This window comes from Acinonyx jubatus, chromosome B3, assembly GCF_027475565.1.
Source record: "Acinonyx jubatus isolate Ajub_Pintada_27869175 chromosome B3, VMU_Ajub_asm_v1.0, whole genome shotgun sequence".
In the NCBI taxonomy this organism is placed as follows: domain Eukaryota; kingdom Metazoa; phylum Chordata; class Mammalia; order Carnivora; family Felidae; genus Acinonyx; species Acinonyx jubatus.
Window position 1 is genome coordinate 117,067,556 of NC_069386.1, and position 22,994 is coordinate 117,090,549.

General features: G+C 54.2%; 1 protein-coding gene across 1 annotated transcript; it reads left to right on the top strand.

Annotated features, from left to right (window-relative positions):
* Positions 1-3,696: 3,696 nt before the first annotated feature.
* Positions 3,697-22,994, top strand: VSX2 (visual system homeobox 2). The gene is made up of 5 exons (XM_027066151.2): positions 3,697-4,693; positions 5,982-6,066; positions 9,726-9,849; positions 19,892-20,072; positions 20,854-22,994. The coding sequence occupies exons 1-5, from the start codon at positions 4,324-4,326 to the stop codon at positions 21,234-21,236; spliced, it is 1,143 nt and encodes a 380-aa protein (XP_026921952.1). The 5' UTR covers positions 3,697-4,323; the 3' UTR covers positions 21,237-22,994.

A 22,994-nucleotide genomic window follows, 5' to 3' on the forward strand; every position in this document is an offset into this window, starting at 1 on the left:
AGAAGGCTTACTCTCCAGGGGTAAGCCCAAAATACACAAGAGCATTTAAAAAAGTGAAACACGTTTATGGGTGACAGATTCATAATGGGATTATTGATTCAAACACACATCCTTTCTCTTCCTTGCATTTCCCCCCTCCTCCCTCCAAAAATTGTTGCTGACGGCTGGGTAGTGACTCAGGGAGGCGGCTTACGGGAGAGAAAAATGACTTGGCTACAGCTGGTGCTGAAAATGACCAGCACTACGGCAAGGGAGAGGGGTAGCCTACTCCCGGATCTCCCTCCTTGAGCCTTATTGTCTTATTTGTCACAAGGGGGACAAAACCCCTGACCTGTCAGAGAAATTGAGTGGATTCAGTGTGGCAAGGGGTCTGGCACCCATTAATAATAATACTAAGAGCTATGATGTATTGAGTCCCCAGGGTCAGTTACCATGCTAAGTGTTTTCAAAATATCACCTCCTGGGCACCTGGGTGGCTCAGTGGGTTACATGTCTGACTTCGGCTCAGGTCATGATCTCGTGGTTCGTGGGTTCAAGCCCCACATCAGACTCTGTGCTGACAGCTCGGAGCCTGGAACCTGTCTCCCTCTCTCTCTGCCCCTCCCCTGCTTGCATTCTCTCTCTCTCTCTCTCTCAAAAATAAATAAAACATTTAAAAAATTAAACAAACACAAAATATTACCTCCATCAGTCACTCCATGCAAGCTCGGACTGGATCTGTCCTGTTCCCTACCATATTGCCAGGTACAGTATGCAGGATGACAATAGAAACCAACACTCACAAGAAATGTATTTTGTACGTTCACAGTATAGCTTTTTGCACCTTTTCCAGCACTGTACATGTCTAATCTTCCTGACAATCCTAAGGGGTAGTTACTACCGTTATCCCCATTTTATGGATGAAGAAACTGAGGCACAGAGGGCAGAAAGAAGTTGGGTAACTTTCCCAAGGTCACCAAGTAAGTGATAGGGCAATGAATCTGAACCCAGGCAGTCTGGCTCTAGAGTCCGTGCCCTCGGCCACAGTGCTAATTCAGGGGACCAGGGGGTGCTCACAAGTCCCAGTACCAGGCTGTTTTGTAGGCAAAGCAACCAAAGCTAAGAGAGAATTTAATGGTTGGCTCAAAGCCACAGAACTGCAAGGCAGAAGACCCAGGATTTGGATCTGGTGTGACCTAGCTAGATGTCTCCAGAAGGGTACACTTCACTCCCCTCCACCTCCAACCTCCAAATTCAGACACCTGCCCACCCCTACCAGGAATCTGTCAGAAGTTCACATCTGAGGGTGGGACTGGCTTCAGGCTGACACTGGGCCCTCCTTCCACCTATAGCCTCTGGAAGGGTGCCTCTCAGAGGGCATGGGGTTGCCCCATCCCCAACTTCTAGGTCAAGGTGGTAACTATCTCCCTGAAGGTGGGAACTAGCAGCTTCAGATACAGGGTTTGGTCAAGAGATTTTTCATCCCCATCTCCTGGCAAGAGCTGAGCTTCCATCACTCACATCCTTGCCCATCGGGTGACATCTGGCTTATCATGGATGTCCTGTGATAAGTTAGCGACATGACAGATGCCATTAACATAACATCCCCATTCATCCTTCCAGGGTAGGCTGACATGGAGAGGAGGCCAAGAGAGGAATGAAGTCAAAAGAGAACAGCTTTTGACACCAGACTCCCTTGAGGTGGAGTCTGGTCTTTGCCGCTTACTAGCTCGGTCACTTGGGACAAGTTACCTAAACTCCTGGGAACCTAAGTTTCCATATTCATAAAATGGGAAGGGAAAGTCACTGCTTTGCACAACTCCAGGGGGCACCACTTATATTGTTATCTACGTGACTGACGCCACATGGAACCCAAATCCATAGAATACAAGGTGTAGGCTACCTCAAGATTGCATATCTTTGAATCTGCACCTTGCAAGTGAGAATATCTATGCCATGTGTATCAACTACACGAAGAAGAAGAAGAAGAAGAAGAAGAAGAAGAAGAAGAAGAAGAAGAGAAGAAAAGAAAAGGAAAGGAAAGAAAAAAGAAAGAAAAGGAAAGGAAAAGAAAATAAAAGGAAAAAAAGAAAGAAAAGGAAAGGAAAAGAAAAGGAAAGAAAAGAAAAAAGAAAGACAAGGAAACGAAAAGAAAAAGATAAGAAAAAAAAACAAAAAAAACAAGAATAGCTATGTCAACTTTCAGTTGTGGATCCAAGACACTAAAAGGGTTCTTGTGAGGACAGATTATGTTGCCTAAAGGGAATGAGCAAGATAGATGCACAGTAGGAATGACATTATTATGGGATGAGGAGGCAGGCCTTGGAGTGAACAGTTTACTTCTTCCAGACACTTCCCTCACTGAGAAATACCCCAATCTAATTCCAGCTCTTGTGTGGACCAGGCCACAGTGAGCGGAGACCCATCTCATAACAGCCCTGATAGCAAGACCTCAGTTTCCATACCCTATGGGGTCTCCTCTTACCTCTCAGTTTGGTCTCATGCCAGCCACAAAGGGCACTAGACACCCTGGCAGTAGGCTGGGTTAGGAGGTTTTGATTTATTTGGGGGGTTGCAGCTGACTGGCCAAGAAATCCTGAATGGAATCTCTCCCCCAGCCTGGCTTTCCAGTCTTGGCCTAAGGAAACTAACCCTGTCTTTATCTTGCCTCATAGGGTGAATTTGATTCAAGAAATATTTAAAACAATCAATTCAACCAACTTTATTTGTGAAGCAAGGAAATAAAGGCTTACTTCTCTTAAAAGGGAAAGAAAGAAGGAAAGAAAGAAAGAGAGAGAAAAAAGAAAGAAAGGAAGGAAGGAAAGAAAGAAAAGAAAGGAAGGAAGAAAAAGAAAGAAAAAAGAAAGAAAAAGAAAAAGAAAGGAAAGAAAGATTTAAAACCTAGTGTATATTAGGCACAGTAGAGGGGGATGCCAACGTAGATAAGACAGTCCCTGGCCCCAAGAATGTTACAGAAGAATTAGCTGAGCTGGTGTAATGCAGGGGCTCAGAGGTCCATGGCAGGTGTGTGTGTGTGTGTGTGTGTGTGTGTGTGTGTGTGTGTAGAATCACCTTCACTTCACATTTGGGCCCAAGGGGATCATGTTCCCTGCAGAGCCCTCAAGCAGGAAACCAGTGGCTCCACTGCCCACTTTTGGAATTCAGGCTTTTCCCCAGATAAGGCTCCTGCCTCTCACCACTTTTCAACTGGCCCAGTTGGTGGCAATTCTGCAACTTCCAACACAGGAGTTAGTCAAGGGATCCCACTCAACTGGAGACACGATCTCACCTTTTAATGGCCTCTAACGCCTTCTCGCCACCCCTCTCCTCCCCACCAACAATCCCATCCTCTTCGTTCTGTGTGCTCAGTGAACTCTAAGGGATAGCCGATCCCTTGTGTTGTCTATCTGAATTACTGCAGAACCCCTGGCTCCTAGCTCAGAGCTGGCAAGGTGCTCAGTCCGTTTTAGTCGAATGAATGGATGGAAGAATAAATGAAGTCCTTCCATGGAAGCTGGGCACACGTCATGCTTACTCTAGGAAGATGTTCAGATGGCCATGGTTGTTCTCCAAATGAAATCACCACTGTTCTCTCCTACCAGAGACTCTTACTCTGGACCCCTTTAGCATTCATTTATTCATTGGGTCAATGTTTACTGAGTAGCTCTTCTGAACCAGGCACTTTATCCTGTGCCGCAAGGCAAATGTGGAGCCCTTCCCACCCACACATCTCCCTCTTCACACCCTGGCCTCCTCTTTTCTCCCATGCCACCACACACCCTGCCCAGCCCACTTACCCCTCTTCCTTGTTCTGCCTTTTACACAAGGATCCCATATTTGGGCTTCTCTGACCCTGTCAACCTGCACTGGACACAAAGGAGGGAGGAGGACTCCCAGCCTCTAGTGCCGGCCCTCAGCCCATCCTCCCACCCCACCCCAGGGACCTGGCCCAGCCAGGCTCTGCCCAGAATCCCAAGCCACCCAGCCTCCTGGAACAGCCCTGAACCTTGTTGACTCGTTTCAGCCCCTGGGGTCCCTGCCCATGGGCGTCCTGCCGAGTCCACCCGGTGCCCGGCCCCCAGCGCCCTGGCCCCTCGGTACTGCCTGCGGCGGGAGCTGCCAGCTTTTTGGAATTCCTAATGCTCCTGGCCCCGGTGATTGGCTGCTCAGCTCTGACCCCACTTGGGCTGCCGCCTGGTTGGATAAAAGGGGAATCTCCTTGGGGCTCCAGAGCATTAGACACCGGAGGGGGCACCTGGGACCAACTTCGCGAAGCAGGGAGCCCGGCGGGGGGGTGGGGGGAGCGAAAGACCTGCGGCCTCAGCCCCTCCAAAGAACCGGGAGATGACGGGGAAAGCAGGGGAAGCGCTGAGCAAGCCCAAATCCGAGACTGTGGCCAAGAGTTCCTCGGGGGTCGCCCCGGCCAGGTGCACGGGGTTCGGCATTCAGGAGATCCTGGGCTTGAACAAGGAGCCCCCCAGCTCCCACCCGCGGGCTGCCCTCGACGGCCTGGCCCCCGGGCACTTGCTGGCGGCGCGCTCCGTGCTCAGTCCCGCAGGAGTGGGCGGCATGGGGCTGCTGGGGCCCGGGGGGCTCCCCGGCTTCTACGCGCAGCCCACCTTCCTGGAAGTGCTGTCCGACCCGCAGAGCGTCCACTTGCAGCCGCTGGGCAGAGCGTCGGGGCCGCTGGACACCAGCCAGACGGCCAGCTCGGGTAGGTGAGGGCGAGGCTGCCAGGCTGCCTGACTGGGGGCAAGAGCCGGAGCTCCACGCCGTCGGCTTTCGCTGGCACCGCAAGGCCTCCCCCGGGCGCAAAAGTTCGCGCCTGGCCGAGGGGTCGCAGCTCCGGCCTGGGGCTGGCGCGCCCGGGGCAGGGGCCCCGAGGATGCTCCCGCTGGCCGCCTGGTTTCGGCCCCGGCGTTTCCGGCCTCCGCGCTGTTCTCTCGTCCCCTCGTCGGGCCCCGCTCTGCCCCGGCGCCAGGTTGGGGCCCCACCGGAAACCGGGCTTGGCGTGTCGGAGCCCGTGGGGCGGGCTGCGGGCCCCCAGCTCCGCTGCTCCACTGCGGCCCCGGCCTCCCGGAGGACCCTCGCTCTGTTCCGTGTGCTGGAGGCCCGGGGAAGCGGGTGCCCGCTTCGGCCCCAGCCCTGGTATCCAAAGTTGTTGTTCCTTCATCTTTTTTCTCCGTTCCACAACGCCCACGTTGGTCAGCTGGGGTTTATTTTTCACCCCACGCGCTCGGACAACCTGGCCTCTGCTGCGGCCGAAGCGGCCGCCGTTCAGTTGCTCCTAAACGCCACAATACATCCGATGCCGGCGCCTGCCGGCTCGGGGGGGGCCCCGGGATGACCCCACCGCGCCCTCCCTGGACTGCTTTCCAGGCCTTGCGTCCCCACCCGCTCGGGCTCCGGCTCGTGCTCTCGCTCGGCAGTTCCCCCGATTTTTCGTTTATCTTTTTATTTATTTATTTTTATTTGGAGGGGCAACGAAAAGTGGCGCGTCGCAGTCTCTCCAGTCTCGAGCGGGGGCGCATTCTGCAGGCACGGAAAAAAGGGGCTGTGCCCGGGGAGACCCCAGCCCTTCCCGGCGCCCAGCTCCCGGCGCCTCGGCTCCGCTCCTCGGGGCCAACTTTAAGGCCCGGGGCGCCGGGGCTGCCGGCGCGGGGCAGGGCGCAGCGCGGGGATCACCGCCCGCGGGCCCCGCGACTCCCTGAGGCTGCCTCGCTCCACTGCCGTCCCTGCCCCAGGCGCGTTGGGGCCTTTGCCTCTCTTGCAACGAAATCTGTTCAAAATCTGCGGATTGGGGCGCCGGCGCGGGTACAGCCAGCCGGGGCTTAGGGATGGGGTCGCCCTCTCGGAGGGCTTCCGAGGCGGGCAGAGCAGGCCCCCGGCGCTTCCGCAGGCGGCCCGGGGTGGGGCCCTCGCGGGCTTCGGGCGCCTCAAGTCCCCGGGCGCCGGCGAGCGCTCCCCCCATCCTGCCGCATGTGCCTCCGCCCTGTTTTCAGATTCTGAAGATGTTTCCTCCAGCGACCGAAAAATGTCCAAATCGGCTTTAAACCAGACCAAGAAACGGAAGAAGCGGAGACACAGGTAAGGCCCCTGCGGCGCCTTCTGCTACCTCTTCTGCTCACCCACTCCCTGCCGTGTCCTGTGTGGGGGTCGGGTCGCTCCGACCCTGTTTTCGCCGGCTCGTGAGTTGAAACCTGAGGCTGTGCCGGGGCGGGGAGACCGAACGTTGTTTGGGGGCATCCGCCCGGGACCCCGGCGTCCAGCCACACGGGGCGAGGATGGTGTGTGGCCTCCGGGGAGGCGGCACGGGGCGGGCTTTTCCCTTCGGGAGAAAGGAAAGGCCAAACCCGAGCCGGAGAGGGGCAGACGGCCCCCAGATTCGATCCCTGCACCAGCACCTTCGGAAAGCCGCGCGTACCTCCCGCGCACGCCGGCCCCTCTGCCCTCGGCCCCCGGGACCGCCTTCCTCTCCCGCGGCCCCTGTCCTCTCTGCCACACCCCCCCAGTCTTCTGCTCCCACCGTTCCCCAAATCTTGAGCGTGATACCTGCACTGATGGGAATTTTTCGTTAGGCTTCTGCTCTTTTGTGATCCTGAGACAGTCTCTTCCCGTCCCCCAGCCTCGGTTTCCTCGTCTGTAAAATGGGGAGGGAAGGTGTGTGGACTGGCTGACCCCGCCAGCCCCAGCTGGAGTGGAGTGGGCTGCATAAGGGCACAGGCTAAAGGGAGAATTTTAAAAGATATGCCTTCAAACTGGCATTACTGGCACATTTTTTGCAATGTAATAGGTGCTGAAAGGTAATTCCTGAAAAGTAAACCCTCTCCGCCCCCACCCCAGACTCTCATTCCTGTCCACATCCACTCCACAAGCTACCCGGTCCTTGTAGGAATTTATGGGGAGGTTTTTAAGGAAATAGAGAAGCAAGAACCAGAAATCTGCCCGACTGGCTGCAAGCACTGCCTCCAGACTCCTTCCCGGTGCTCACCCTCCGGTGTGTTTCCCCAAATCTCTCTCTGCGCACCAGTCTAGGTGGGATCTCCACAGGGTTCCTGCTGACTCTCCCAACATTTCTCCCCTGCGAGTTCTCCCTGCTGCATTCCACCCCATCCTCTTCTCCCCAGTTCGTTCTCAGCCTCTTGGCACCCTTTCTCTGGGTACTTTTTTGCATTTTCCTCTTCCTTAGCCCCTGAAAACCCCTCTATTGGCTTCCACCTTGTAAAATGGCTTTTCCTGGCCTCTAAGACCCCAATAGGTTCAGGCTGGAATGAGGCTGAACTTTGACTTGGTTTCTCAGTAACCCCGGCGGTGGTTTTGTTTTGTTTAGCTTCGTTTTGTTTTAAACGGAAGCATTGATCCTGGGTCACTTTGGACATTCATTCATCCAACACATATTCATTAGAACATTTTTTAGTGCGCCCATCTCGTGCTGGTCCAGGGTGGGCAATCCTGTCAGCCTCCCCGAGCAGGGACAGACGCGGGGACCATGGAGGGAGGACAGTTCAGAGTCCGGGCTGAACTGCTTCTGTGCTGGTATGGAATGAGAAGCAGGGTTCACATAGCAAGGAGAGGTCTGGAAAAAGCATCCCCTGCATGCCGGAACAGTGTTTCTGTTCCAGGACATGTCCTTGTGTGGCACCTGGAGCTGGCTGACCCATAGCCCAAAGTCTATGCTTAACGCTCCTGACTGTCCTCCTCTGACACTCTCCCCTCTGAGGAGATGGTTGGGAGCTTTGGAGGCTTCTCTGTGCGACAGTATAACTCACCACCTGCCCTGGGTTTCAGGTTATGTCTGGTGCACGAAGGGAGCAGATTATTAGAGATATTATTAGAATGGCGACTGATTGCCAGTGCAGCTTTTAATTAGTAAAAAATATTTTTTCCTGAACTTCTCTCATTTGAGGATTTCAGGTAAGAGACCCTAGAGTCTGGTGATGAGAGATGGGCATCTCTTTTTCTCTCTGAAATATGCTGGGCTTAGAGAAGGGAGGAGGGATGGAGCAGAAGCCTTGGGAGTCTCTCAGATTTTGCACTTCTCTGTACTGGGAAAGCTCAGCTCTGCAGACAGGATGCAGTGGGCACCAAAAGGGGCTGGGGTTCTGCGCAAAGCCAGGAGCAGGGTTTGGATCCCACTTTGGGGATACAGGAGGCTCCCTGGAGGGCACGTCGGGTGTCAACACAGGGATTCGCTCTGAGGCAGGACTAAGGGAAAGTTTGGGGGGTTTGAGGTTTTATTTTGTTTTATTTTTCAATGAGAGCTCTCCCATGCAGAGGCTGGCACTTGAATGGTTCTAAATCTCTAAATGTCTCTTCTTTGGCTTTGGCCAAACTACAATACCTGTGTGACTTTGTTTCCCTAGTTTTGAAAACGGCTTGCATATTTTGATTGTTTATTTGGACGATCTCTTCCAGAGGCCCTTTAGTAAGTGACAAGGGCAAAATAGAAACCAGCAGATCTTCAAAATTCTGAAGAATTCACTTTCTGTATACATAAACATTCCATTCCCCCCTCCCAGGAGAATAGGAGAAACGATTTAGAATCAAGCCAGTCATTTTCTATAAAGGGCAGAATCTTTCTTCCTCACACATCCCTTGCATCATCCCCCAAGATATTAAAGCCGACACACCAGCACAAGGACCTACTGGGGCTTACACCTATACTTTTCCCTTGTGTTGGGTAAGGGTGAAAGTGAGGGCCGTCAGTGAAGGATTCTAACCACCCCCCACCCCCCACCCCGTGCTGGTCCCAGGGTCAGATCCCAGAGGCTCAAGCATGGAATGTACCATTTTTACAAATGGGTTTGTGGAATCTGGACTATAAGGTCTGAAAAGAGAAGAATTTGTGCCTTTAAGTGGATGTGTATAGTTCATGGAAAAAAGATGGGCTCCATGAAGCCCCTGATATTGGAGGTAAAATTTTGTGTTGGACCATATTCATTTGCACATTGGCCCAGGGCGAAAGAAAGGCTGTAGCTTGTACCAGATTTTTAAAACGGATCAGGACCCAAACAGGTCAATGGAAACTGCTCTGTGGGGAGTGGGGGCTGTGTAGGTAGGCTCTCTCAGAGTGAGAGTGACCAGAACGGACCGCCCCGAAGTGGAGGGGGTCTGCAGGCAGCTCTAAGGAGCTAGTAAATTTGGATGCTGGCAGGGGAAGGGCCGGTAAGGAGGGCAAGGTGTTGGGGTGCATGCGGAGGTGGGAGATTCAGTTCTCAGCTGTACAAACACTGGGGTTGCAGTTGCATTTGACTTTCTGGTGGGTCTTTGAACTTGGATGTCATTAAAAGGTCAACGACCAAATAAAAAAGGATCGACTATTATACTACTTGTTGTCTGTGAGAGGAAACTGGGAAGCATGTCCCAGGGGGCCAGAGGCTTTAAGTTATCTGGTGAGTCCCTCACTCTGTGCTTAGAAGGAAGAAGAAGGGCTTTCTACAGTTTTCTAAAATTTCTGAACACCCTTTCCCCCAAATCGCTTCTAGAAAGACTCCCACTATGAAATGTCACCGACATTATGAAATAATGTCCTCCCAAGAAGGGCAGGGTGGATCTTCAGTGTTGAATGAAGACGAGTCTAGAGTGTTAAGCTATGAGTGTGTGTGTGAAGGAGTTTATGTCGGATTGTGCTGAGCCAGCCTGTATTTGGGGTCTGTCCAGGTGGCATAGAGGAGGTCCATTCTATCCTCTCTGGAACAGTGTCTTTCAGTTGCTGGATCCTGAGTGTGTCATTTTGCTCCCTTTAGGACAATCTTTACTTCCTACCAGCTAGAGGAGCTGGAGAAGGCATTCAATGAAGCCCACTACCCAGATGTCTATGCCCGGGAGATGCTGGCCATGAAAACGGAGCTACCGGAAGACAGGATACAGGTAACAGAGCCCCAAGTCCCCCTCTCTCTCTTTCCCCACCCTCGGAGGCATTGACTGCCCCAGGCTCCCGGACACCTGTGACCCCCATCTCCCACCCCCCTGCTATGGGTCCTTATGAATAACAGTTCATTTAAGCTGACAGGTATTTGCTGAACACCCACCATGTGACGTGGGCACTGTTGGGGACAAGAGACTTAGATGACGTAGCCTGGCCTGCTGTTCTAGACCCTAGGCTTCCTGAGGCGTATGTCAGGCAGACCGTGAAGGGGCCTGTGGTGGGAAAAGGAGTGCTGGGTGGGTCATGGGCTCTCAGTGGGGTCTTTGTTGTGGTCAATATCTCTTAGGACAGCTAAATGTCTGCTCCAAGGCCAGAGGTGGGGAGAGGGGGAGAGTGGCTTCTAGCCCTGACCCCATTCTGTTTCCCTTTCTTCCACTCCCCTGACCCATGAAGAAAAGGTTGCCCCCTCCCTTTCTGTCTACTCCCCACCACGTCCATCCACCCATCCACCGGAAGCTTCTTCTTCCTCTCACACGTGAACAGCTGGCCCTGCCCTGGGATGTGGCTGGGGACTTGTGCCTGTAAGTGTGGCTCATTGTTTTGTTTTTTTAAGATTTTATTTTTAAGTGATCTCCACACCCAACATGGGGCTTGAACTTACAGCCCTGGGATCAAGAATCACATGTTCCACTGACTGAGCCAGCCAGGTGCGCCTCTCCTAGAGAGTTTTGCGGCATAACCGGCCATGGGTCTGGACAGGAGTGTTCTCAGCTGTGGTGGGTGCAGGGCTTCCCTTCATCAGCAGGAAGACCTTCCCAAGGCCAGAACATCGCTAGCTGGGCAGGAGTGTGGCTGCTTAATGGTTTCTCTGGGAGGAGATGAAGTCGGATGGTTTTCTAGGCAGGGCCTCCATGAGGCAGAAGAAGTGAGTGAGCAAATCCAGATTTGGATTTGCCTCAACTGGATCACATCCTTAAATGAAAGCTGCTCCCGTCAGTGGAATGGTCCAGAACAGTTCACTGCTAAGGCTGGGAAAAGTTGTTGGTAGGGGGTGTCCTGACTTCCTGAAACCCCTCCCAGTCAAGAACCCTGGGTCTCCAGGTGGGATATGTGCTGGGGGGAGAAGGAACCAGATAAGTTGTGGGTTGTTTTGTGTTCTCTCATTGGACAACCCGAGAATTGGAAATGAGACATGAGCTACTTTTCCAGAAGAGTCTTCCTCTCCCCTGGAAAGTGATATGGAATTTCAGCCAGTAGCTTTAGACGTTGGCACTAACAATGAGCTCAATTACTCATAAGCAGATTATCTGTTTGGTACATTATCCATGGTGGCCTGGATCCGTCATCCCCCACCCAACTGGGTCCAGTGGGGTAAGCCTGGGTGTTGATTCTGAATCGTATGTGTGCGCGTGTGTGTGCGTGTGTGCGTGCGCGTGTGTGTAAGCCAAGGCCCGATCCGGTCAACGTGCAGTGGCAACCCATACCTGGCCCTTCCTTAGCACAAAGTTGGCTATTACGAGCGGCTGGGGTGGACGGCTGAAAAATTCCCCTGTTGTCAGGCCTCACTTTTGCACCACTGACCAGTAGGAAGGAACAACTAACTGTCTCTTGCGGTGGGTCGTCCTAAAATCTGTTTGGCCGTGGTGGTGACGGTGGTGATGGTGGGTGGGAGTGTGTGAGGGATTTGGGGGAAGACTCTTCCTCAGCTGTTACTGCGGTTGCCACAGATGCCCCCCCCACTTCTCTAAGTTGCCTGGGGACGGCGGGGTGGGGGGGGGGGGGCATCTATCCGTGGCGTCTGAAGCTGCAGGAACCAGCAAGGAGGAGCTAGGGTGTGGAGTAAATTGATTGCCCTTGGGACTGTGAGGACTGTAGAAATGGGAGAATGGAGACCAGAATCTCTCAGTCTTTGAGCACCACAGGGTTCTTTGGCTAAATGCTGCCTCCAGGAGGTGTTTGTGAGCTGTTAAATGTCCTTGCCCCAGGTGGCGCTGGGGGAGAAAGCCTTAGCATGTGTCAGTGACAATCACAGCTGTCATTTACAGAGCAGTCTCCATGTGCAGGTGTTCTGACTACATGACGTGCACAGGGCAATGGAGTAGGTAGGGTGATTAGTGGCACTGTTTCGGAGCCAAACACATCCTGGCTTCACCATTCCCAGCTGAGTGACCAGACAAGTTACTTCACCTTGCAGAGCCTCTGGTTCCTGTAAAATGGGGATGATGGTGACACCTGCCTGTTGTGCAGATGCTATGCGCCGTGCGTAATGAATTCCGCGTGATGCCCGGGGAAATGCCCAGTGCTCACTCCATTTCAGCGCTGATCTCATTAAATCCTGGTGACAACTGAGGAAACGGAAGCACAGCAACTTGCCCAAGGCCACACAGCTGGCAAGTGGGGGGCACAGGGTTCGAACCTGGGTGTGCGTCTAAAGCCCGGAAATTCACCACCTCCTCTTGAGCTTGAAGCCTGCGCTTTGACTTGAAGCTGGGGGAACAGAGATGGTTTGAGGTCAGGTGGGGACCTATATCAAACCTTTATAGAAATAACCAATATTGGGCACCTGGGTGGCTCAGTCAGTTAACGGTCTGACTCTTGATTTCAGCTCAGGTCATGATCTTGCGGTTTCATGAGTTTAAGCTCCGCGCTGGGCTCTGCGCAGGCAGTGTGGAGTCTGCTGGGGATTTTCTCTCTCCCTCTCTCTCTACTCCCTCCCCACTCACGCTGTCTCTCTCAAAAAAAAATAACCAAAATTTGTTTGAGTAACAGACATTATTCTTAAAGAAAAAAACCTCAAAAACACACTCTCATAAAAAAAATTTTTTTTTGAATGGGCACATTCTTGTATATAAATTCATGGTTTGGATTCTCTGACTAGTGCTGTTCCATTCTGACTTTTTTTTTTTTTTTTTTTTTTAGTTTTATTTATTTCGAGAGACAGAGAGAGCAACCGGGGGAGGGGCAGAGAGAGAAGGAGAGAAAGAATCCCAAGCAGGCTCTGCACTTTCAGTGCAGAGCCTGATGAGGGGCTGGAACTCACGAACCATGAGATCATGACCTGAGCTGAAATCTAGAGTCGGATGCTTAACCGACTGAACCACCCAGGCGTCCCCCATTCTGCCTCCTTTAAAGGGATCCCTGCCCAAGGATAGGGAACAAAGTTTTAAGGAATTTTACTCCAGAAGATAGAAGATGTACCTTGACAGAAGGCTGCAGGGTGTCTCAGCCTGGAACATTTATTAGCATCCCAGGGCAGCTTTGGAAGACACCCATGCTGGGCTTCCAAGCCCAGCTGTTCTGGTGTGAAACCTGGGCATCTGTATGTTTTTGAAGCTCTCCAGGTGATTGTGGGCAGCCAAAGTAAAAATGCTGGGACAGAGGCTCAGGAAAGGAGTTTCTGCATTTCAGGTGGGTTCATATGAGTGGAGGGAAGTAGAGTTTGGGGTGACAGGGCGGGATGAGGGACAAGATGACCTGTCAGGTGTGCACGGAAGGATGCTGCCTGGGCTACTGGGAAATGTGGGCAAAGCCGCCCCCTACTGGACGTCAGAGGCTGCAGCAAGGCCCAGCTTCTCTGAGCTTGAAGCTGGGACAGGAAGGGAGACGCTGAAATATGGTGTCAGGAATGCTGAGCGCATGTGGAGTGTTAAGTCATTAAATCACTGCAGCAATGAGCCCAAATTAATCAGCTTCCAGCCGGAGGAGAGAGGAAAGAAGCTGAGTGAATGTGATGGGAACTGCCACATGGCCGACAGAGCCAGGCCTGCCGGCAGGAAGACAAGGTTGGAGGGCGGGGCCTGGGGAGGCAAGTGCCCAGAATGTGCAAAGAGCATCCATTGTACAAGATGTCTCCTTTAGGGGGGACAGTCCTGGGAAAACCACAGAGGGTCTCCTGGGAGACCTTTGAGGGAAGGAGCCCTGGACATGTTGTCCGGTGGGAATGCAAAGATGGGAGCTTCCAGGACAGGAAAGAAGCCATGGGCACAACCACAGCTGCTCATGCTGGCCACACGCACAGCGAGAGAAATGGCTGACAGCCTTGCCTGGTCTGCTCCGAGTGCGCCCTATGGCAGAAGGGCACCTGTTTGGCAAGTACCCCTCCCCAGGTCCAGTCTATCAATGGAGGCACACACTCTTGGGACCCTCTCTGCCAGTTGTGGAGGCACCTGCCAGACTAGCTGTTGACAGCCAGAGGCATCCTACTGGGCTTTCTGAGCGCTGCTGGGGCACCACCTCTGAGGGGAAATGCACCAGGAAACCCAGATCCTTTCCCAAGCCGGAAGTTCTTGCCTGGAATGCCAAATCCGGCGACTATGGGCGTCACTTTGGGTCCCTGCTCAGGCACTCAGAGCCCTGCAGTGTCAGGCAGGTGAGGACCATGACCTTTACACAGGTTCTGCTGAAGAGTTCCAGACCTGACCGTCGCATGAGAGGGGCAGTCTCTTCTAGAAAGTGGGCAGCCAGGAAACTGAAGGAGCGAGCGACTGAAGGAGTATTCGGCGCTTGCTAGAACCAAGAGACCAAGTAGGGAAAAAGATCTAAATGCTTAGAAGGAACCTCAGAGGTGGGAGCGGGGCCAGGAAGGACCTGGCTTTAGGTAAAAAGTTTTCCACTGAGCATTTTCTGGAAAGCGGAACCGCGTCTTGCTGCACATTTATCCACAGAATTCATCCAGCATCAGGCCAGGGGTCTTGAATTATTATTACGTGCCAGGCATTTCCCATGCACTGCTACATTTCATGTTTATAACAAACCTTCAAGAGGGTGGTATTACAGGACAGATGAGGCACTCAAAGCTCGAAAGGCTAAGAAATGCACCCAAGATCACCAAGACCGTTGGAGGCAGAGCAAGGATCTCCAACCTAGGCTTCCTAGCTTCTGATCATGGCCAATTTGCAGGGCCTACGCTTCCTAGCTTCTGATCACGGCCAATTTGCAGGGAGCGTTGGGCACCTGCATGGGTGTTCTCTTGCATTTGAGCCTCAAGGGCCTGCAATACCTTACACATGTGCTGAGAGCGGCAGGGAAATCCGTTGGGCCCTCTGGATGCCTAAGGGGAAACCAGAGGCTGTCTGTATTAAAATAGCATGGTTTGAAGGTTGGTTCTGTCTCTCTGCCCCTCTTCTGCAGTTATTATTGTCAGTCCAGCCTTGCTAAAGGGCATGCAGAGGAGGCCAGAGGGGCAGGTAATGCTGTTGATTAACGTTCCCTCTGGGCAGACTCCTGCTGCTATTCTGTGCCTCCATTGAAATAACAAGTAGCACTTCCTGAACACCTACCTTCTGTGTGACGAGCATGGATGTTCGAAACTTTCACTTCTGTCATCAATCCTCAAACAACCCTGAAAAATAGGTATTGTTTTATATTTGAAGAGATGGAGACTGAGAAAAGGCAAGGAACTTGCCCCAAGTCACACAGCAGTCGTTGTCACAGCTGAGAATTCCAGTTCAGGACTGTCTGCCTTCAGTGCTTCTCGTACACTTCAAAGTTCTGTACACATGCTGGTTGCTTCCAGGAAGGGAAGAGAAAGGCAAATATGAAGAGTGGTTAGGGTTAATGCTCATTCCTTGTCCACTTCCCTCCGAGGCACCACCGCCACCGCGTCCCTGCCAACTGTCCTAAAAAGAAATTGTTTTGGCTGTCCAGGTTTCCTCCATAAATTGGAGCAGCATCTGGTCTTTGCAGAGAGCCAGGCATTCCAGGAGCCCATAACCGAGGGTCCGGATGACTCCTGGTTTGAACGACCAGCTGGCACCAACTCCCCTGGGAATGTCTGTGGGCAAAGTCTGATCTGCAGACCGGTTATTCATTTGCCCAAATTAGGAGACCCAGGAAAATGGTTCTGTTTATAGGCCCCAGAGATAATCTGAATCCCAAGTCTGTACCCCCTTCTTTAGTGTTCCTATAAAAATGCTGTTTCCATGTGAGAGTCCTGCCCCCCCCGCCAGCTCCCTGCCCCCCGCCCCCCACCCCAAGCACCAGTGCTCATGGAATCCAGAGGAAGTCAGAGCGCTGCATCTTCCCAGGCATCCACACTGGGGCGGGTGGGGTGTCTCTGCCTTTGCATACTCCACAATCCCTTCTCCAGAATCCATAATGCCAAACCATGCTGAAAACAGGGTTCTTTCCTACGTGCGTCATCCAAAACTCACTAATGGCAAAAACCAGACCCAACTTTATGCTCTTTATTATTCCCTATGCTTTTATTTATCTGTTTTATTTTATTTTTTTAAATGTTTTATTTATTTTTGAGAGAGAGAGAGAGACAGAGCCTGAGCAGGGGAGGGGCAGAGAGAGGAGACACAGAATCCAAGGCAGGCAGGCAGGCTCCAGGCTCTGATCTGGCAGCGCAAAGCCCAATGCGGGGCTCGAACTCACGAACCATGAGATCATGACCTGAGCTGAAGTCAGACGCTTAACCGACTGAGCCACTCAGGGGCCCCTATTCATCCTTTTTAGTATGAATATGCATATGCTTTGCTGCAGAAATCCAAACTAATGAGTTTGATTATGGGTGTGCTGCTGCAGTGAATGCCATGTAATGGTGGTATTTACATCACATTTTCTTTCTAAAATCCAAAACATGGTGGAGTCTGGCTGCATGGGTTCCAGTTAGGAGGTTGTGGTCTTGTTGTTTTATAATGCACTATATTCAAGCAAGAAGGTTAGCTCCTGACCAGGAAGTAAATGTCTTACTTAGATTCATAAAGAAAGCCTTCCCAACTCTCTGTGGTCAGACTCGGTGCCTCGCTCCATCGCCAAAGGCTTCATCCTTCTGCCTTCTCTGAGAGGTGGATGAAACCAGAAGTCACTTACATTTTTATGTGAATTAGTCCTTTTAGATTTATCCTCCATGGAACAAGGCAGCTTGAGACAAGTGGGTACTTATAGAGGGCCACCGAGGGCTATTGGGAAGGAAGACAGGACAAGACAGAGGTCTCACAAATCTCACTGGGGTTGGCAGATAGTCGGGCAGAGCGCCTGCAGGACAGACAGGTGGCGCTGGGGAGGGATCTAAGCAGCTTAGAGCCAGGCCAGGACGATGGGCGAGGTAGCCTGGGCTTGCATTGCTGATCTCCGCTCTGTAGCACACGAAGCGCAGCCATCTAGTGGCTTTCAAGCTGCATAAACCCTTTCCTTGGCAGGGGCCTTCCTGGCGGTCCTGGGTCCAGACCAGGGGAAAGGTCCCGCACTTTGGCTCCGCAGCTCTCCAGGAGGGCCCGAGCAGGAACAGCAGGTGCCAAACCCGGTGGTGGCAAAAGTGCAGCTCGCCGCAGGCGGCTCCACCCAGGGTGGAACGAGAGACAGTTTTGTAATTGCGGGTGGCGAAGCCCAGGGCGTCTTGGGCCTCTTCTCTCCCATTTTTATGGGTTCCTGGTTGTTTACAAATGGAGATGTTTCAAAACGGGGTCACACACATTTGGGTCTATTTAAAGGTGTGCGTGGAGCGTGCGGTCTTTCCGCAGCCCCGCAGAGGGTGTCTGTGACCACGGGACTTTGGGGAGGTTGTCAGGAGGCGAGGCGGGGCTGCCGGGGCGCCCTCTGCTGTAGGCGGCCGGCCGCGCGCAGCCGTAGACTCGCGGCTACCTGGGGCCGTCGGGGCTCTCACTGCGCCACATAGCGGCGGCGGCGGGAACGGCGGGGGCGTGCGGATCCGAACCCCCGCCCGGGGCCTCCCGGCGGCCGAGACAGCAAAGGGTTAAACTGTCAGCGGCGCGATGTTAAACAGGTGTCAGAGGCGCCCCATATATCTGCAGATTGAAATCAAATTCTTTGCCGTATAAAAAGATAAATTACCCAGGCGCTGCCGCGCGTCCCACTCATCACGCCAGCGCCAGACGGCAAGCAATTTTTTTTTTTAATGTGCTAACGACCTAATCAAGCAATCAAGTCGGAGAAGATTGCAGAGTGACCCGGGCAGCCATCTGCCGGCGAGCCCCGCATTCATTTCCCGCGCCCCCGCGCGGGGTGGGGGCTGGGGTGGGAGCTGCCGGGGGAAAGAGGGGAAAAAATCCTAAACAAATTAACACCCAATTTTCCCCGTCTAATTAGTTAAATGAGAAGTGTTTGGGGTCCCCCGGGGAGGGGGCGCGGCTCGCGGCGCGGCTCGCGCTGCCTCCCCAGCATTAATTAGTGCGGGTCAATGCCGCGGCTCCCGAGAGAGCAGCCGCTTTAATTTCCCGTGATATTTCAGTGCCTGAGGCCCATCGATTCAAACAGAAATTAACTTATTTTTCAATCAGCCCAGGGCTGCCCCTGGGGGTGACTCTTCTTTTGCCGCCTCCTGAATAGAGCTGGAGCAATTTTTCATCAAAAGCTGAAACCTCCGCCTCCGGGGAGGGGGAGGGGCCCGGAGGGAAGGGCGGGGGACCCCGCGCAGGCGAGGGAATGGAAATCGCAGAGGAAACTAATAGATTTTCCCGGAACCCGCCTCTGTCCTCCCCCTCAGCCCCCCACTTCCCGGGGCGTCTCGGCCGTCTCGCCATCCTGGGGGTGAGGGCCCGGAGGGGCCGTGAGGGGGCCAAGAGGGGGCCTTTGGCCGGCCCTGGGATCCTAACAGCGCCCACTGGTTTCTCCAGGGCCTCTCACCTGCTTGAGGGACAGTGCAGCTGTCCCTAGCGCTGACTCCTGGCAGCTGCCGGAAATCTCAGAAAAGCTGCTTTGGGAGACCAAGGAATCTACCTTCCCCCAAGCACCGGCTTGGAGTGCTATGGACACCCCGAGGGTACCCCATGCCCTGTACCAGTCAGCTTTGGGGCCAGAGAAACAATCTCTAGGGTGCCCCCCACTGCACCTTCCTAGGTCTGCACCCCGCTTTCTCTGCACACCAGGAGAATTTTGTCTTCTAACCTGAGGGATGGATGCCCAGCTCCCCTAAATGTCATTCAGGGTTAGATCCAAAACTGTGGGGGAGAGGGTGAATGGAGGATGGAGGGCAGAGGAGGGCTTAGCCAGGATACGGCAGAGAAAGGGGGCTGACTCAGGCCTCCTGGGAGTGTGTCCCCCGGCTTCCTGATCCCTAGGTGCAATGCCCTTTGCTGCCTGGGTCCACCCTCGCTCGCTTCCCAGACAGCTCTGGCCCCTGGAGTTATGGTGGAGAGGGAGCCCTGAACAAGAGGTGCGGTTAGTCCAGCCCTTGGAAGGCATTTGTCTCTCTGCGAGTCACCAAGAGATTCTGTTTATATGCTGGAGGCATGCACACTTGCAAGAGAGCTATCCAGGTGGGGCTTCTCAGAGGCGAACTGAGGACCATGCTGGGGACTGTCCACCTGCAAGACCCTGTCATGAGGCCTCTATTCCATCACCTTAGAACTGCTTCGATTTAAAAAAGAAAAAGGGGCGCCTGAGTGGCTCAGTCCGTTGAGCGTGCCGACTTCGGCTCAGGTCATGATCTCACAGTTCGTGAGTTCGAGCCCCAGGTCAGGCCCTGTGCTGACAGCTCAGAGCCTGGAGCCTGCTTCCAATTCTGTGTCTCCCTCTCTCTCTGCCCCTCCCCCACTCACAATGTGTCTCTCTCTGTCTCTCAAAAATGAATAAACGTTAAAGAATTTTTTTAAAGAAAAAAGAAAAAGAGGGGCACCCGAGTGGCTCATTGGGTTGAGTGTCTGACCTCAGTTCAGGACGTGATCACCTGGTTCTCAGGAGTTCTAGCCCCCCACCCCCCCCACCCCGTTAGGGCTCTCTGCTGTCATTGCAGAGACTACTTCGGATCCTCTCTCCCCATTGCTCTCTGCCCCTCCCCCGCTCGCACTCTCTATTCCGCTCTCAAAAATAAAAAATAAAATATTAAAAAAAAAATTCACCCATCGTATTCTTACAGGACTGGGTGTCCTCATTCTGGGCACTCGGAGCCTGGAGGAACGCCAGGGGCACCGTGGGGCGGGGGAGCTTAAGTAAGGACACCCTGCTGGAGAGACCAGCCGTCACAAGGGGATGCAGCTGCCAGCAAAGGGGTGGGGACCTTCCCAGGGGGCACACTGAGGTAAGGGCCCGGCCTCAGCGTCTCTCAGAACACGCCCCTGACCTGTTCATCCTCACTTGCAGGTCTGGTTCCAGAACCGCAGAGCCAAGTGGAGGAAACGGGAGAAGTGCTGGGGCCGGAGCAGCGTCATGGCGGAGTACGGGCTCTATGGGGCCATGGTGCGGCACTCCATCCCCCTGCCAGAGTCTATCCTCAAGTCGGCCAAGGATGGCATCATGGACTCCTGTGCCCCGTGGCTGCTGGGTAAGAGCCCGCACCCTCCTTGGGGCCCTGCCCCTGTGGTGAGGAGAGCGGGCTCCCTGGAGGAGGGGACAGAACCCAGGAGCAGGGAGACCTGGCCACAACAGCCTAGCAGGACACAGGCACTCCAAAACAGCCCTCCTCGTCATCCTTAGGAGGCTCAGAGGGCAGGTTGGGCCCAGGGCTCGGTGTCTATCCCTTGTGCCCCCCTGTTGGGTGGCTAGGACTCTCATCCCTGCCAGGCCCCGGAACTTGGGTTCTTTTGTCTTCTGATAAGGGTGTGGCTGTCGCCCCAGGGTCTGTACCTTCCTCCCCCCTTGGCCAAAGGTGGGCTTGTGGTGAGTGAAACCGCCCCTCTTGAGGGTTCAGGGGACCCCTAGGTCCCTGTGGCCACCATTCTGGTTTTTCCCAAAGGACTTCTTCCCCCTTAAATCTCTCCTGCCATCTTCCCCCACCTGCCCTCAAGGCCTATGTCTGGTAAGCAGCACAAGCCTATCGTGGGGTTCTAAGATCTGGAATCCTGGGAGGGAGAGATGGGGGTGGGGGGCAAGTGCTATGCTTAGGAAGGGACAGAATAGGCTGCCCAGTGCCCAGGTGCCGGGGAACCTGACTTGAAGAAGCCCTCTGCAGGCCTGGTGCCCAGCTGCTGGTCTGTAGCCCCATCCCCTGGCCTCCCTCCCGCTGCCCCAGCCCCAGCCCCTGGGACTCGCGTGACTGCGGTGTGTGAAGTAAGGCTTTCTGCTCGTCCTTAATTCTGGCCTCTCTCTATCTTTGCTGTTTTCAGTTCAAGATGGCTTTCCCAGGCGCTTTTCTAAACCCGAATACCAACAATTCTTTTTAGGGATGCACAAAAAGTCGCTGGAGGCCGCAGCGGAGTCGGGGAGGAAGCCCGAGGCGGAGCGCCAGGCCCTGCCCAAACTCGACAAGATGGAGCCAGAGGAGCGGGGCCCCGACCCTCCAGCGGCCATGTCCCAGGAGGAACTGAGGGAGAACAGCATTGCGGCGCTCCGAGCCAGAGCTCAGGAGCACAGCACCAAAGTGCTGGGGACTGTGTCTGGGCCCGACAGCCTGGCCCGGAATACCGAGGAGCCAGAGGAGGAGGACGCCATGGAAGAAGACAGGCCAGCGGAGAAGCTGAGTCCACCACAGCTTGAGGACATGGCTTAGGTCAAGGGCACGCAGCTACCGGAACCCCAGGACTCTGCTCTCTTCGGGGCCTGTGGTGTCGGGAGGTGTTCTCTGAGGCGGGGCCCGGGCCTGGCCTCTGCACCCCCCCCCCCCCCCGGCCCCACAGGCCCTCCATGACCCCCGGGGTGACTTCAGGCACAACTCAGTTCTGGCCGAGGCTTTGGGCCACGCAGACACCCCCTATCTGGTCTTGACCTCTCCAGCATCCTCCCCTTCACCCCAACAGCCCTGCCTCAGAAGCTTTCTTGCTGTCCCAGACCACCCCTTCAAGCCGCTTTCACTCAATCCCTTGGCGACTCTCCCTGCCCAAATCCACCCCTTACTCTCTGTTCTCTCGCGTGAAAGAGCCTCCCCTTCCCAGCTCTACACCCGCTACGGATTCTGCTCTGGCCGGGCCCAAAGCCCACTGCTGCAGACTCCTTGCCTGCCACAGCGGTGACAGGGATTGAGGACCTGCACTCTGGCACCAACGTCCTGAGCCCCCCAGTCTTCAGTAAAACTGCACTCGCCAGCCTATTCCTTCCTGAGGGCCCGGGCCTGGGCCTCTGCGGTGTGGATGTGCTGCCCCGCAGGTCCAGCTACAACCTCTGCCCACGGTCCAGGTTAAACTTGGAAGGTCTCAGCCTGAGCCCCTCGGCCACCCTCTGTCTCATGCCCTCCACGGTCACCCTTAGGAACCTGCCGGCCCTCTCCACACCCAGCCCGCCCCACCGTTCCCCCCAGCATGGGTCCCAGCACCGCACGGGGCCATGTACAATATCTGTAGAGTCCTGGGCCTGGGCCCTGCAGCCAGGGGGTACACGTCACAAATGCTGTGGTCATGGCACTGTTGGGGAGGCCGAACTCTTACCCGGAGCCCTGGGGCCTGCGTTCTGAAGCATCCTGACCCCCCTGGTGTGATGCCTGTGACCCTGACTTGCCATGCAAGACACCCTTCTAGAGCTTCTTGCAATTTATCGGTTCGCATGTGTCCTGCCTTGGAGCACCCCAATCCAGCTGTAAAATGAACCCGTAAGAAGCCACAGATCTCGACTCCACTTGATCCAGACCATCCTCGGGAGGCCAAGCTTGGAGGGGGCCTGGGGCTATTATAGGCATCAAGGAGTGGTCACCAGAAGGGTGAGAAGGAGAAAGGGCTCAAAGGAGAGCAAAGCAGGTGCCGGTGTTCAACTCAAACCATGCCCGGTGTATGCGTGTTGTCTGCCCGCTAGAATAGGATGGACATAGTGACCGTGTAGGAATAGGTGACAGGGTGCTTCTTCCTGTCTGCGGATGAGAGGAACTGTCCGTACGGGTGGCCTCCCTGCAGCTGCCCCCGGGCCAGACGCAGGTCTCCCTCACCCCCCTGACATTTCCCTCTGCCATGCCACCCACCCTTGCAGGGAATACCTCGCAAGAGGAAGGTCTGAGACAGTGAGTTGGGGTTTTAATTCCGTATCAACAGTTGATTTCTTCCTCATCCCGTTCATGGAACTCCCCCCTCTTCTTCTTCTTGTCTTTGTCCCCAGTTGGTTTGAAGTGTTAGACTGTAGCCCCTGCCGTGTAAATACTGTACATAGAGTGGGAAGAAAGAAACTTGATATTGAGGTGTTCGAAATACGGAACTGTAATAACTTCTAGCTCTTCCAAACCTGTGATTTCTGTGCCATTTTCTGTAAAGACACAAGTAAGAATAAAATTGATGTAAAAACGTCAGGGGAGGAGGGATCCAGGAATCCTCCGTGGGTGAGGATGGTG

Coding starts and splice junctions, on each gene's coding strand:
- VSX2 (XM_027066151.2), top strand. CDS start 4,324: ATGACGGGGAAAGCAGGGGAAGCGCTGAGCAAGCCCAAATCCGAGACT. Junction 4,694..5,981: donor CAGCCAGACGGCCAGCTCGG/GTAGGTGAGGGC, acceptor CCCTGTTTTCAG/ATTCTGAAGATGTTTCCTCC. Junction 6,067..9,725: donor CGGAAGAAGCGGAGACACAG/GTAAGGCCCCTG, acceptor TGCTCCCTTTAG/GACAATCTTTACTTCCTACC.